The 15,790-nt window shown below is 48.1% G+C and overlaps 1 protein-coding gene across 2 annotated transcripts in view; it reads left to right on the top strand.

Annotated features, from left to right (window-relative positions):
- Positions 1-15,090, top strand: part of IRF2 (interferon regulatory factor 2) — an 84,175-nt gene extending 69,085 nt beyond the window's left edge. For both annotated transcript variants that reach the window (XM_040243044.1, XM_040243043.1), the window contains 3 exons: positions 3,797-3,961; positions 12,308-12,354; positions 13,667-15,090. In XM_040243044.1, coding sequence (XP_040098978.1) covers positions 3,797-3,961; positions 12,308-12,354; positions 13,667-13,975 — 521 coding nt within the window. In that variant the 3' untranslated portion in view covers positions 13,976-15,090. The remainder of the gene's footprint in view (positions 1-3,796; positions 3,962-12,307; positions 12,355-13,666) is intronic.
- Positions 15,091-15,790: the final 700 nt, after the last annotated feature.

The raw sequence follows: 15,790 nt of genomic DNA, 5'->3' as shown, positions 1-15,790 counted from the left end.
AGGGGCCCACAGGAAGGAGAGGGCAGCTCTGTTCTGGGTTGGGGGGGGCAGGAAAAGGTCCCCCCAAAGCAGAAGCGTCTGACTCCTGCCTGCCATTCACCCTCCTCTTCTCCCCTCCCTCTCGCTGAAGCCTTTGATTTCCTGGAACTGGAAAAAAATATTCCACTTCCTGAACTTTCATCACGGGCCCTCCGCTTTCTGTTCCTTTTCATGACTGTCCTCGGCTTATTCTCTGGATCATTGCGTGCTGGCCTCCAGCCCTGCTGGACTTCTCACAAACCAGATCCTGGCCTAGACTGCGCTTCCTCGTCTCCTCCTAGGACCTGACAGCCAGGCCTTGTACAAAGGAGATGCTCCAGAAATCTCTTGTCAGTTGAATGACTGAGTTGGGCCTTCTGGGGGGAAACCTTGAGGGAGAGAATTCCTGGTCAGAACAGAGGGATGCAGTTAGGAGATGCTTGAACGGCCACCATTGTTTATCCTCCCAGGAATGACAGTGCAAGGGAGAAAGGAATTTTGGAGGACTGGAAATTAAAGCAGCCTTGATTTAAATCAAGTTTATAAAAGATCTTAGCGTGTAAGATCTCACACACGGGCACATGCACGCACAGACACACCTTGTTAGGTTTTTATATCCACCCCCAGTTAGGGAAAGGAAAGACCCCATCTCGTTTTCCTGCCGTCTTATTTTCCTTGGGAGAAGAGGCAGAAGAACTTGAGAGGAGTCAGTGTCAGCGCTCACTCCATGTCTGGTGAGCAGCATAATGGATGCTCTCAGGCCCGAGTAGGATCATCCAAAGGATAAAATAAGAACTGGGGAGTCTGCCTGCCGTATATAGCCTGCCCTCCTCTTCTTTAATTTCATGCGTCCCCCTCCAGGAAAACCTTGGTGGCATCCAGTTTCCATTTCATTCTCTCTGCCGTGACTTTGAGGAGTCTGTTATCACATCCCCAAATCTCCTTTCCCAGCTTCTTTGGCGCCTTTCTTTTCTTTGCTAGAAAATCCATGGATTCTCACTCCCTTCTAAAACCTCCCCCCTCTACCTTGTGCTGGTCATTTCATCAGCCCTCATTGCCCAGGCAGTTCAAACAGAAACCCATGTATAAACAGAAATACTTAAGTCATCAAAATACTTGGAGCAGTGAATACAGGAGCTGGCCCATGATGCTAATAACTTCTCCAGGAGACTGTAATGTGGCTGCCTTCCCGCCTAAACTGAACCTTTTCCAGGTGGCCAGGGACACAGAGCACTGCCCATAATCCGAGCCGAGTGACTTCGGATGAGCCACTGTACTTCTCTGTGCCCAAGTGTCTTCATTTATTACAGAATAGCGATGCTTTCCCTGACATTCTCACATGATGAAATGTTAAAGTGACTCCAGTTCAGTTCAGTTCAGTCGCTCAGTCGTGTCCGACTCTTTGCAACCCCATGAATCACAGCACGCCAGGCCTCCTTGTCCATCACCATCTCCCGGGGTTCACTCAGACTCATGTCCATCGAGTCCGTGATGCCATCCAGCCATCTCATCCTCTGTTGTCCCCTTCTCCTCCTGCCCCCAATCCCTCCCAGCATCAGAGTCTTTTCCAATGAGTCAGCTCTTCGCATCAGGTGGCCAAAGTAGTGGAGTTTCAGCTTCAGCATCATTCCTTCCAAAGAAATCCCAGGGCTGATCTCCTTCAGAATGGACTGGTTGGATCTCCTTGCAGTCCAAGGGACTCTCAAGAGTCTTCTCCAACACCACAGTTCAAAAGCATCAATTCTTCGGTGCTCAGCCTTCTTCACAGTCCAACTCTCACATCCATACATGACCACAGGAAAAACCATAGCCTTGACTAGATGGACCTTAGTCAGCAAAGTAATGTCTCTGCTTTTGAATATGGTATTTAGGTTGGTCATAACTTTTCTTCCAAGGAGTAAGTGTTTTTTAATTTCATGGCTGCAGTCACCATCTGCAGTGATTTTGGAGCCCCCCAAAATAAAGTCTGACACTGTTTCCACTGTTTCCCCATCTATTTCCCATGAAGTGATGGGACCGGATGCCATGATCTTCGTTTTCTGAATGTTGAGCTTTACTCATGAGCAAAACATTGATTATGGGTACGGAGTGCTTTGAGAGGGGCCCTTGGGAAAACGTCGGTCCCGTTTGCTTATGGGTGCCAATTTTCAGGAATATTCCATCCAATCAGTTGCCAACAGAAGTATATGGTCTGCTCTGTTTGAAAGTGGGACAGGGCATTAGGGCCATTCAGATTAAAACCACGATGAGGTATCACCAACATGTATCAGAATGAGTAAAGTCAAAAAGTAGTGATCACACCAAAATCTGGCGAAAATGTGCATCAGTGAGCTCATCCATACATTGCTGGTGGGAACATAAAATGGTATAGCCGTTCTGTACGCTACTTTGGCAGTTTTTTGTAAAACTAAACATCTAATTACCACGTGATCCAGCAATTGCACTCCTGTGCCTTTGTCCCAAAGACTTAGGTTCAGATAAAAACTGCATGAGTGGTCATAGCAGCTTTATTTATAATAGCCAAAGAATGGAACATACGACAAGTCCTTCAGTGGGTGAATAAAAACAGACCATGGTACATCCACATCGTGGAATATTACTCAACAGTGTGAAGTAACCAACTACTGATAAACACAACAACTTGGATGAATCTCCAGGGAATTATGCTGAGTGAAAACAGCCCATCTCAGAAGGTTACCGTGTGAGTTCATCTGTGAGGCATGCTTGAAATGACAAAAATTATAGAAACGGGAAACACATGAGCGGATGTCAGGGGTTAGAGACAAGGGGAGGAGGCTGAAGGACGGTGGATAACGGTTATAGAAGATGCTTGTGATGATTAGACTGTTGGGTGTTTTGACTGTGGTGGTGGCTATATGAAACCACATGTGTAATGAAATTGCCAGAACTAACAAACACACAAAAAGGAGTACAAGTCAAACAAGGAAATCTGAACAAGATGCACAGATTATCAATGTCAATATCCTGATACTGTACGATAGTTTTATCAGGTGTTACTGTTGGAGGACACATGGAAAAGGGTGTGCAGGATCTCTGTATTATCTCTTACAACTGCACATGACTCTCCAGTGATCTCAAACTGAAAAGCTTGATTTAAAAAAAGATTGAGGCAGGATTCAGAGCCAAGGTGGTCAGAATTCACCCTGTTCAGTGTTTTGAGGAGCTGATGCTGCGAAGGTGTGTTAGAACTGGGAAGGCGGTCTTTTCGATCATTTTGATATGACATCCTTTGCCTGCAGAGGAGGAAGAGGGCGGAGAGTATGAACAGAGCATCCCACAGCTAGACGTGACACAATAGGGTGGATTTTGGTGGTCCTTCCACTTTATTAAAGTTTGATGAGCTCTCTGGACCCCAAGACCCAGAAACTAGCACAGCGGCTCCCTTTAGAGGAGGAGCAGAGAAGAGAAATAGGTCAGGTTCGAAGCACTGTTCCCTCTTGCGCCCTGGGGTAGGTCCGGATGCGGCCCCTGCTCCTGCAGCCTTGGCCCTGGGCAGGTTGAGTTTGGGATGCTGCCACACGTGAGCACCATTGGCAGGGCTCTTTCAGCCCTGGGGAGCCAGGTTATTGACAAGCTGCTTCTCCAGGGACATTAACCCAAAGTGAAGGCTTGTTCTTATTTCATGGTAGATGACATTTGATAACTGGGACTCTGGCTCCTGGGCTCTCTCGGGGGAGGTTTTCTTTCTTGAGAGAGTGCAGGCCAGGATGGTGTAGGCTGGGGATGGTGGCACATGATGGCCGTCTTTTCTTTAAAGTCGTAGGACAGTCACATCTGGACGGCACCTATGAGGATCAAGAGATTGTCACTAACCCACCGGACATCTGCCAGGTTGTGGAGGTGACCACCGAGAGCGATGAGCAGCCAGTCAGCATGAGTGAGCTCTACCCCCTGCAAATCTCCCCCGTATCTTCCTACGCAGGTAAGGGGGTAGGTGGGTCAGAATCTCTGCCACTGAATGAGGAACAAGGCAGGTCTAACACATTTTGCCAACACAGCAGAGAACCTCTCCTCCGTCCTAAGGATTACTCTGGCTGGAATTATCCTGGCTTTAATGTGATCTCAAGCAACATCTTCTTAGACACTTGTTCACAGTACCACGTCTTGGTCACATTTCACTTGATCACCCATAACATATTCACGCACGAATAAGAAGATTTGGTGGGGGGGGAAGTATGTTTGATTTTACAGATGTTATAGAAAGATGTTTCAGAAAAACCTGAACGAAAGTTTTGGCCAGTGTAACAATTCATCTGCGTCTGTTTTATTTGTACACGTTATCAGAAATTTGGAAGGGTGTTTTTCATGGAATCCGAGTTTGTCCCACCGGGGTAGGACCTTAGGGATCACCTCTTACAGTTCCTTCACCGGAAGTGAAGGGATTGCTCCAGGCCAGTCAGTGTTTGAGTCAGAACTTGAACTGAACCTGCAGACCCCACATTCCATTCTCTCGTTTTGCCAAGTTTCCTTGTCATCTCCACATAGGTTCCACTTCTTTTTCAGTGTAGCAGAGCTTCTCGTTGGGCATTTTGAACTCTCCAGGGAATGTCCCTAGACTGGCAGAAATTGGCCCCGATGTCACAGTGTTAGGACCAGATTCAGCGGGCTCTCCCATCCTTAGAGGATAAAGTGGTGGCTCCCTTCCTCCACCAACATTACGTCTTACCCTCCTTCTGACGATCTCCACTTGACTTTTTGGGACTCAACTAATTATGAAATGTAAGGTCTGAGTCAGGGTTATTCCTTGCAGATACTACAGGTAAAAAGTGGACGTCCTCTGATGGGTAACCACAGTTGCTCAGGTCAGGAATTCTTCCCAGGGCTCTTTATGTCCTGCCAGTAGCCTGTCCTTCAGTCTGGGCACCACCCCAGTGACTGGCACGGAGTCGGCTTCAGAATTAGGTGGATTCATGTGACACATTGTTTGTACATTAGCAGTCCCTAAATTAACCTTCTGTTTCCTGAACCCCAACTTGCTTCCATGTCAACTTAATTTTTTTCAATTGTGGTGAAATATCCGTAGTATAACATTTACCACTTTAGCCTTTTTGTTATGATTTTTTTTTGGCCATGCTGTGTGCCATGTGGGATCTTGGTTCCTCGAGCAGGGATGAACCCATGCTCCCTGCTGTGGGAGTGAGAAGTCTTAACCACTGGACCGCCAGGAGGTCTCCCCACTTCAGCCATTTTTAAGTGCACATTTCAGCGGCATTCGGTGCCTTCACAGTGTTGTGCAAGGAGCACCCCGTTCATCTCTAGAACTCTTTCACTTTGCAAAACTGAAACTTCGTGCCCGACGTACAGTAACTCCCCATCCCCCTTCCCCCGCGCAGCCCCTTGGCAGTCCCCCTTCTACTTTCTGTCTCTTTGCATTTGGCTACTCTATGTACCTCATATAAGTGCAGTCATACAGTACTGGTTCATTTGTGACTGGCTTACTTCACTTTGCAGAATGTCCTCAAGGTCCTGACTTTCTTTTGTGCTGCAAACATAAAAGGAAAGTGAGAAGCAACCTTGGCTATAAGAGGCCTATAATCTGCCAAACAGGCTAAGCTTGTCATCAGTTATTTATTCATGAAACATATTTTGAACTCCTGTGTGTACTAGTCCCTGTAACAGGAACTGTAACGATACTGTTTGTTGCATGTTCGTTGTGCCCTGGAAACTATGCTAAGTGCTTGATGTTGATTGGCTTATTTAATTGTCAGGAGAATAACCCTGGGTACTGTCATTATTATGTCTTTTAAAATTAAGTATCTAAGGCTGCTGGGGTGAAGCAGTGTGTCCAGAGATGGACAACCTGTTGCACAGTGGGACCCACGCGTGGCTGATGCTGTTCTTAGCCCTTGCACTGCGATGCTGCCCGGGAACTCGTGGGGCTCTGCCATTCAGAGCAGTCCGCATGCCAGGATCTCAAGGGCCAACCAAAGGAGGCAGAGCCAAATGTTTTTGCCCTGATTTTACAGTGGAGATAACTGAAACCTGAAACACTCAGCCACTTTGCTTTTGTTTCCCTGACCATGGCTGAAAATGTGTGACTTTGCTCTGTATCGTGCACTGCAGACATTATTACATCGTTTTTTGTTTGTTTGTTTGTTTTGTTTTTAAAGGGGTTAGTGCTTTAGAATCAACTTTTCTATTTATCTGTTGAGTAAGAGTTTTCTGAAGTGTTCTTGGGGATTCTGGAAAGGCCTCTTCTTGCTGTCCTGCCAGCAGTAGCATTTTGCCTTCTCAGAAGAATCCCAAGAACAGCTGATTCATGCAGAGAGAAATGAAAATGTCATTACCCTTTTCAGGACATTTGCAAGATTTGAAAAGAAGGATTTTAGTGCCAGGCTGGCAGGCAGCGGGGGTTTGCTCAGAGGCTGGTGTTTCAGCCTGGCCTTTATTTCTTTCCATTGTTTTCATTGTCTGAATTCTCCAGAACCCTTTGCAGGGAGGCTTATTGGATAGAGCCAAGGTAAGTCATCACTACTACTTTTCTAGAACCCAGGACACACCAGAAACTTAACTGTTCCTGACCACGGGTAGCTAAAATCTTTCAGTTAGGAATTCCATAGCTTGCTGCTAGGAAAGACAGCTTCTTGGTTGTGTTCCTTTTTAAAGTTTATGGTCTCCACAAAAAAATAGGCTGTTTGCCTGTTTTTCATGACAGGCTCCCTTTGTTTGGACTATTCAAGTGAATTTCAGCCTCCTCTAACCACTTTCATTCATTTAGGAAACTGGTATTTGGAGGCAGTTGTTTGCTATTTTTTTCCTCCCTACTGATCATTGAAATAGAATCCCAGTAGTATTACAAAAACCACATTCATTGTTGCAAGTCAGTCTTCTCCATGGTCTAAATATGATGTTGAGCAAGAAAAGGGACAGTTTCTTTGAGTGGACGTACTTGCGCTGTGGGCTTCCCTGGTGGCTCAGTGGTAAGTAATCTGCCTGTAGTACAGGAGACGTGGGTTCAACCCGTGGATTGGGAAGAGGCCCTAGAGGAGGAAATGGCAACCCTTTTCAGTGTTCTTGCCTGGGAAATCCCATGGACAGAGGAACCTGGTGGACTGCAGTCCATGGAGTCTCTAAAGAGTCGAACATGACTTAACTACTGAGCACACACACTTGGATTATATTGTTTGAAGACAACGTGAAATTCTAGCTGGATTCATGAAACTTTATTCTGGGAAGGGATGTCCCAAAGCCCAACCTTAGGAAACTCTAGAGAAGAGTCCTTTTTATTTTTAAAGATTCCAGTGTGTGAACAGGGATTATTTATTATGTTGTTGGTGGTTTAGTAAGAGAAATCACAGTAGTGTTGGGGGAAAGGCTGGATGAGAGGATGGAGAAGAAGGCAGAAGACAAAGGATTGATTTGTGATAACTGAGAGAAGGGAGACCAGCCACCAGCAGAAAAGACTTTGGGCCCGTCAGGAAACCGGAGCAGGCTTGTGTTGGGTGCAGCAAAAAGAAAAGTGCTTTAAGAGGACTCAGGTTTGAAGGACTTGCCTGGTGGTCCAGTGGTTAAGAATCTGCCTTCTAATGCATGGGATGCAAGTTTGATCCCTGGCTGGGGAACTAAGATTCCACATGCTGTGGAGCAACTAAGCTGTGTGCTGCAACTAGAGAGAAGCCTGCATCCCGTAACAAAGGATCCCACACACCACAGCAGCCAAATACAGAAATAAATATATATATATATATATTTTTAAAAGAGGGCTCTGATTTGAACCTTTTCATTGAGACTTGTAGTGAAAGTCATGGAGGAAGTGATCGAGGGAAAAGAATCCTTGTCAATCTTATTAATAAAACTTGTTGAACAACTCTTCCAGAAAATGTACCAAGATGTCATTGTGCAAAAGGGCTGTGACTGAAGACATGTGGTCTCCTTCCAAATCATGTTCCTAAGAAGGTCTGGCAATAAAAACTGGGCTAAGGGGACTCCCCTGGTGGTCCATTGGTTAAGACTCTGTGCTTCCCCTGCAGGGGGCATGGGTTTGATCCCTGGTCAGGGAACTAAGATCCTGCGTGCCAGGCCACACAGCCAGAAAAAAAATAGAGCAGCAAAAAAAAAAAAAAAGAAAGAAAGAAACCAGGCTACATGGAGAGTGAGCCTAAGACTAGCATCATTGTAAAACTGCAGGTCCTGAAGGGAACACCCAAACCTCCCTCTTCCCTCTCACTCCGGTTGCTTCTGGGAAAACAGAGACCAGAAAGATCAATCAAACTGCTTAGGTGCCTGCTATTACTCTGTAAACACTACAACTTACTCAGACCGTGCTTAGGAGGCAACTCCCCATTTTTTTTTTCAATTCCTTTTTACTCAAAGCAAATAAAAAACCAAACTGAAACTAATGAAAAGGAAAAATAAAACAACTCATATTGATGTGTCAGCAACAATATTGATCTGGAAGTGGCAGCTGCCGTGCACTTGTTAGTTCTGTGAAAATACCAGTGGTGAAGTAAAACCCAAGAAAACAGAGGAAAACAGGTATGCGTGGCCCCCAACAAAGCTCTTTGAGCCAGTGACCCAGGAGTTGCTGGAAGTACCTCTGTTCTTCTAGAGAGAAGGGTTTGAGATCCTCAGGCTGGGGCTTCAAGCATCCTTTGCTCCTAAGCTGAAGGCACTCGAGGCCATTCTTTTAAATACTAAAAACTAGAAAAATCAGGGACTTCCTGATAGTCCAGTGCTTAAGACTGCACGCTTCCAATGCAAGGGCCAGGGGTTCGATCCTTTGTCCAGGAACTAGGATCCCACATGCCGTGCAGAGCATCCAGTACTTTAAGAAAATGAATAAGTAGAAATCTCAGTTTGCTAATATGGAGATTCTTCAAAACTGCTTCAGAGGGAATTGACCTTCCTTTAGAAATGATGCTCTTCCATTAACACTTGTGTCAGCTGAAAACAGAAGTTTGGAGCATGTGTGTCTCCTCTTGTCTCCAGCAGTTTCCCTGAAGTTGTACTTACAGGTGGATAACATTCTGATCCCGTTTATGGTCATGCCAGGTCCCAGCACAGAGACTTCCCAGAGACTGCATCCCAAGCCCTCACGCGTTGGTGACTCAATTCCCTGCTGCTTTTTACCCATTTCCAACAAGCCTGGTGGCATCCTGTGTTTATTTGAAGGGGAGAGGAACAGAAGACGAAGTATTTCTGGAGGGTGATTAGGAGGAATTGGAGGGGCTGGACCTACAGGAAAGGAAGAGAAACCTCGATTTTGGAGCCGTAAGAAGCTAACTCTCAAAACGGAAAGGGGATCTTGAAGTTTCGTGGGAGGTCGGAGCTGCCAGGAGAGCCTCAGTGCCCGGGGCCCAGGGATCAGAAAGCTGATCTGTCTTCTCTCCTTGCGCTGACTCAGACCATCACACTTGAGCTGGTTTCTCAACTTCTCTGTTCCGCTTTCTTCTTGGGAGTGGCAGCCACTGATTTCTGCCTCCTCTTCGGAGTCCTGGGATAGCTGGAAGATTAAGCCAGGAGGAGTGCTTTCCCTTGCCATTGTTTTTATAATAACGTGTTTTGGTGGGGAAGGGTCTCTTGTGCCTGGCGTTGCTGGTTTGCCCGATAAAGAGGGTGAAGGCTTCCCAGGCGTCTGCTTCCTCTGCTGGACAGGCCAGTTTTCTGGCTGCGGGTGGTCAGCTGTCTGCGATGGCTCAGGCCTGGGTGAAGTCACTGAAGTACAGTGACCAAGAACGGTGCTAAGAGGCCCCAGAGTGGGCCCCGTGTCATCACTTTCAGCTTCTTTGAAGAATGATTCTGTGCCTGTTTGTCCGTTTGTTCCCTGGCCTTTAGTTCGTGGAGGGGCTGGTCTAGGACTCGTGCTCTGTGCGGTCGGAAGGGCTCCGTCTGGGCTGGGGGGCTACCTGATCACAGCCATGCCACCAGCAAGGTTGGAGGCTGGAGGCCAGGGCCTCTGTACGTTTGGAGTGGAAGGGGTAGAAGCCACGAGAACACACAAGATCTTCTGCCCAATGAGGGAGAGGTGGGGTGACAAGACCTGCTTCCTGACTTAGGGTCCTTGAGAGACTGAACGAGACCTGCAGGCAAAGTGCTGGCCCACGGCTCACTAACCCCATACTGCTGCTGTTGCTGCTGCTAAGTCGCTTCAGTCGTGTCTGACTCTGTGAGACCCCAAAGACGGCAGCCCACCAGGCTCCCCCGTCCCTGGGATTCTCCAGGCAAGAACACTGGAGTGGGTTGCCATTTCCTTCTCCAATGCATGAAAGTGAAAAGTGAAAGTGAAGTCGGTCAGTTGTGTCCGATTCTTCGCGACCCCATGGACTGCAGCCCACCAGGCTCCTCCTTCCATGAGATTTTCCAGGCAAGAGTACTGGAGTGGGGTGCCATTACCTTCTCAGACCTTGTCTGTAAAGTGAGTGACCCCGAGGGTGACCTCTAAGTGTCCCTGTATTTCGGAAGTTCTCCCTTCTGTGCGTTCATTTCTCGATGTTGTGAACCCTGAAAAACTGTGCGCCATCAATTTAGTATTTGAGACACTTAAAATTTTTTTACTTAAAAATAATCAAAAGTAGTTTGCTTAAAAATTTTTTAAAATTATTTTTACATGAAATCTTGGGGATTCCCTGGTGACTCAGTGGTGAAGAATATATTAATACCTTCGGATGCAGGAAACTCAGGTTTGATCCCTGGTCCAGGTAGATCCCACATGCCGCAGAGCGACTAAGCCTGTACACCACAACTACTGAGCCTGTGCTCTAGAGCCCAGGAATTGCAACCACAGAAGTCTGTACACCTGGAGCACGTGCTCTGCAACGAGAGAAGCCACCGCAGTGAGAAGCCCACACACCGCAACTGTGAAGTAGCCCCTGCTCCCTGCAACTAGAGAAAAGTCTGCACAGCAATGAAGACCCAGCCCAGCCAAAAATAAATAAATAAATATTTTTTTTAAATAAAAAAAGAACACTGGTAAATTACTTGAAAAAAAAAATACCTTGTATTCTGTGCACAGGTGATACCACCTCTAGTTTGTTGCCTGATTCTGTTCCCCGAGTATGTGGTACAGATCCAGTGTTGAAGGTGGTTAGTGAGCTCAGGACAAAGGCGCTCCAGCATTTACTGGATGTGGACTGTGTGCTGAGCCCTGGGCTGAGCACAGCATCCTCTTTGGAAGGTGCTTCTATTCCCATTTTACAGATGGGGAAAACTGTGCCTCCGTGAAGTCAAGTCACTTGCTGTGTCTCTCACAGCCGGCAGGCTGAATCAGGGTGGTGACTGAGTTGGTCGTCTGTTGCCGCCTGCAACTACAAACTTAGTGCCTGAACACAACACACTTTATCATCCCACAGTTGCTGAGGGTCAGGAGAGCAGGCGTGACTTGGCTTGGATCTTCGGCTCCGGGCATTCTCTGCAGAGACCTGCAGTCCAGTTCTGGGCGGGGGCGGCTGTCGCATCTGAGGATGGGATCTGGGAGGGTCTGCTCCCAGGCTTACACATCGCGGGCTGGAATGTAGTTCCTGGCAGGTTGTCAGCCTGGAAGCAGCCCCTCGGTTGTCTGTCCGGGTGCCTCCCTGCCGTGGCGGCCTGCCCCCTCAAGGCCAGCCAGGGAGGTCATCGCCTCATTAGACGGGGTTTCAGGCTTATGTAATGTGATCACATACAGCCCGTCGCCTCCTCCGTGTTCCGTTGGTTTCAGAGCAAGTCACAGGCCCCGCCTGCCCTCCGGAGGAGGGAACCCCACGAGCAGGTAAACACGGCAGCTGAGGCTCACGGGAACCCCCCTAGAATCTGTGCATCCACAGCAAGCTAAGGGGAAGATAAACCCCTTTATCCTTCCAGGATATCAGCGCTGAGGGTATGGGAGGAGACTGGGCTGGAAAGGAGGGACCTGGGGAGACTGGGCTGGGATTTAAATGAACCAGCTGTCACGGATGGTGTGGGGCCTGGATGGAGCAGCCTCAAGGAAAGGGCCTGACATGGAGGCGGGAGCTGGCAGAGGACCAGGGGGGCAGACGGGCACCCTAGGGCCCAGCACCCCACTCTGGGAAGCAGAGACCATGAATAAACGTAGCCTGGCCCTGGGAAAATGAGCCATCCCTCCACCCTCAACCTTTTCTCCGAAGGGGCAGAACGAGAGAATTCCAATTCTGCCCAGCACCTCCCAGGCACACGCGTTTGACCTGAGCGAAGGAGACGGAGGTTATGAGTTTAGTGACCCACTTCTTTGGAAGAAAAAGTTGCTGATATATATTTTTTAGAACACTGCCTGAGCCTCCAAACGGTTTGAGCGGCAGGAATGATGGGCCTGTGTTTTTCTCTCTGTGAACAGAAAGCGAAACTACCGATAGCGTGCCCAGTGACGAAGAGAGCTCGGAGGTAAGCATGGCGGGGCCGCTCTCGCCAGCAGGCGCTGGGACAGAGCCTTCCCAACCAGCACGGTGGTTTCCTCGTGGCTAGTGAAGGTTCTTTTCTTTGATCATGAGTTTCATTTGTGGCTTTTCTTTTTTCTTTCTTTTTTTTTGGGGGGGTGGTGGTGATGAAATATACATAATGTAAAATTGACAGTGCTTCTGGATTTCAACTTACAAAATGAGGCTTCGGGAACTGAACGGGAGGGCAGAGAGTGAGAGATGTCTCAGTAAGAAAGGAGGCTGTGATGGCAGGAAAAAGCCAGGAAACGCTGGTGTTCCTCGCGCCATAAACATCCTAATTCTCGGGCAGAAATAGAAAGTCCAGGTGGCCCTGGGCAGTGATGAGAGGTCAGTGTCAGGAAGCGCTTTAAGCCGGAGCAGCTCTCCAGGTCCCTAGAGTCCCTGCCACCCGCCATCCATGCCCACTGGCCAGGTGCGTGTTCAGTCGGATTCTGAGTCCCTCTCCTGTTCTTCCTCTGGCTGGGCTCTGACAGTGGCAGCCAATGGCTCTGCTGGTGAGCGAAGGCGTTCCTGTGAAGCCTGCCTTGTGTCTGTGTTTGAGGCAGTTACAGGCAGACAGACTGCCTAGCGGTTGTTTGAATTAGCGATTTCCCAGGGTGCGAACTGCTTCCAAGGATAGCCCGGGAATTCTGAAAAGACAGCAGGCGCGGGTGCTCGAACATTCGGACCCTGTTTCTTCAAGGTCAGAATTCTAGCTCCTTCCCTGAATGGCGCCCGCACCTTGAAGCTAGCTGTTGGCAGCACGCTGGAGCTCTGAACTGCACCCATTTGAAAGCGACCCAGGGGCATTCCCTGTCTGTTACTGAGCACCTCACTCGCCTCCCTCTAAAAAACGCAGCTGGACTCAGGGATCCGGTGGGGCCATCGTGAAGACCTGGCCGCTCTCTCGCACCAGCCATCCTGGCCCAGAGCTTCCTGCCAATCAGGCCAGGCAGCTGGCGTTAGAGGGGAACCAGAAACCAAGCTGCAGCCTCATTTTCCTGCCTTCATAGAATAGCCTCGGCTAGATTTCTGGGAGGTGGGCGACGGGCATTGATGATTAAAAATAAAAGATGGAGGGGGAGAGAAACCGTGTTTTGGGGGCATGTGTGACTGGGGATGGATCTCAGTTCAAGGATGTGGAGTCACTCAGCTTCTCGTTTATTCCATGCCTCTTAAATTCAGACGCTTAACACGTGGGGAGAAGGGGCTGGGTTTTAAAAAGCCACTGGAGAAAGGGCAGAGGAAATACCTGTCATCATTCTTTTCTTTGCAAGGGTCGGCCACACTGGCGGAAGAGGAACGTTGAAGGCAAACAGTACCTCAGCAACATGGGGCCGCGGAGCACGTACCTACTGCCCAGCATGGCCACCTTCGTCACGTCCAACAAGCCCGACCTCCAGGTCACCATCAAAGAGGAGAGCTGCCCGGTGCCTTACAACAGCTCCTGGCCCCCGTTCCCAGACCTCCCCCTCGCCCCCCCGGTGAGCCCCACGCCCAGCAGCAGCCGCCCAGACCGGGAGACCCGGGCCAGCGTCATCAAGAAGACGTCAGACATCACCCAGGCCCGCGTCAAGAGCTACTAATAAGCCCGCGACTTCCCCTGGTGGTTGTCGGGATTTCTTGGCTTTGTGTTTATCGTTTGTTTGTATTTTATTTTTCTCTCTGACACCTGTTTTAGACGAATCTTAAGGGAAAAAGCCTTGACAAAATAGAACATTGATTGCTGTGTCCAACTCCAGTACTGGAGCTTCTTTTTAACTCAGGACTCCAGCTTCTTGGTAGACGCGTTATCTCTAGAGCCTGCTGGATCTCCCAGGGCTGCTCCCTCAAGTTCAAGGACGTCATAGGACCAACCCCTACATGGGCAGTGAGGTGCTGCGTTGCCTGTGGTCAAGGCCAGCATGGTGGAATGGATACCTCCACACGGAGGAGAAAATGTGAACTAGCTGGAATTTTTTATTCTTGTGAATATGTACATAGGGCAGTACTAGCGACGTTGCAGTCTGCTTCTGCACCTTATCTTAAAAGCACTTACAGATAGACCTTCTTGTGATCCTGCTCTGTTTCACAGCACAGTCAGCACCCCCCTTCCCTAGCCTTCCCTCCTCCCCTCCCAGCCCTGACCCTTCATCCCTTCCCTTCCCCTCCCCTCCCGTCTCTTTCCCTTCCCCTCCTCCCCTCCCCTCCCCTCCCAGCCATTTTCTTTCCTCCTCTTCCTGCCCTCAAAGGCCGCGTTCCACATCCCTGAGGAGGAGAAGAAAATGAACTTCTCCACCAATGTCCCATTTTAAAAGACTGCTTTAAAAAAAAAACAACAACAAAAAGAAAATCTTTCTAATCTGCTATGCTTGAATGCCACGCGGTACAAAGGAAAACTATCCTGGAAAGATTATGCAAATTCTCAGATTTGAAGACAAAAATACTCTAATTCTAACCAGAGCAAGCTTTTTTATTTTTTATACAGGGGAATATTTTATTCAAGGTAAAATTCTAAAGAAAATATAATTGTTTTTTATCTTTTCTACAGCAAATTTATAATTTTAAGATTCCTTTTCTTGTTTATCGGCAGTTATTACATCCTTGTGGCACATTTTTTTTTAATTTTGTAAAGGTGAAAAAGCTTTTATGAGCTCATGTAGCAATCAAACTATCCTGTGGATTGATAATAAATGAATATGATATATAGTTAAATTTTTAATGGGCATCATGCCTGGCTTTGTCTGTGTATACCTTAGAGGACAGTCATGGGACAGGACTGGCAGGGTATCATTTCTTCTGGTGGACTGGAACTTTCCCCTTTTCTTTTCCTTTGTGTTAATCATTCAGTCATGTCCGGCTCTTTGTGACCCCATGGACTGTAACCCACCAGGCTTCTCTGTCCATGAGATTCTCCAGGCAAGAATACTGGAGTGGGTTGCCGTGTGCTTCTCCAGGGGATCTTCCCAACACAGGTATCCTGCATTGCAGGCAGATTCTTTAGGATCTGAGCCACCTGGGAAGCCCTGAGGATACGGATGCCTTCCTCTGCTGGGTGTTCGCCCGCAGCTGGATCCTGTGCTGAATGTTGTCTTACGTGACGCTTTCACCTCTTCACTCATCAAGGTTGTGCACAGGATGGAGATTTATCTCCATTTCACAGGGAAGAAATGGAGACTGGAAAGGAAAATGCCTTTATGCAAAGCCTCACAGGTAGTAAGCATCCGAGGCTGGTGTGATTATGGAGGGAGTCTTTTTCCCCCTTTCCACTGCTCTCTACTGTTAGCAAATTCTGTGCGCATCTGTGTTTTTCTTGTTCTTAAATTTATGATTAAAATTCTGTGTTTATGTCACATCCCAAGCTCACGGATAACAGGAGATATTTGTTGGACTCCTCCTGTCTTGGTCTTCTTTCTAAGACC

The sequence above is a fragment of the Oryx dammah genome, unplaced genomic scaffold (assembly GCF_014754425.2).
Source record: "Oryx dammah isolate SB20612 unplaced genomic scaffold, SCBI_Odam_1.1 HiC_scaffold_7, whole genome shotgun sequence".
Lineage (NCBI taxonomy): Eukaryota > Metazoa > Chordata > Mammalia > Artiodactyla > Bovidae > Oryx > Oryx dammah.
The sequence above is the reverse complement of the archived record's forward strand: the minus strand, read 5'-3'. Positions and strand labels throughout refer to the sequence as shown.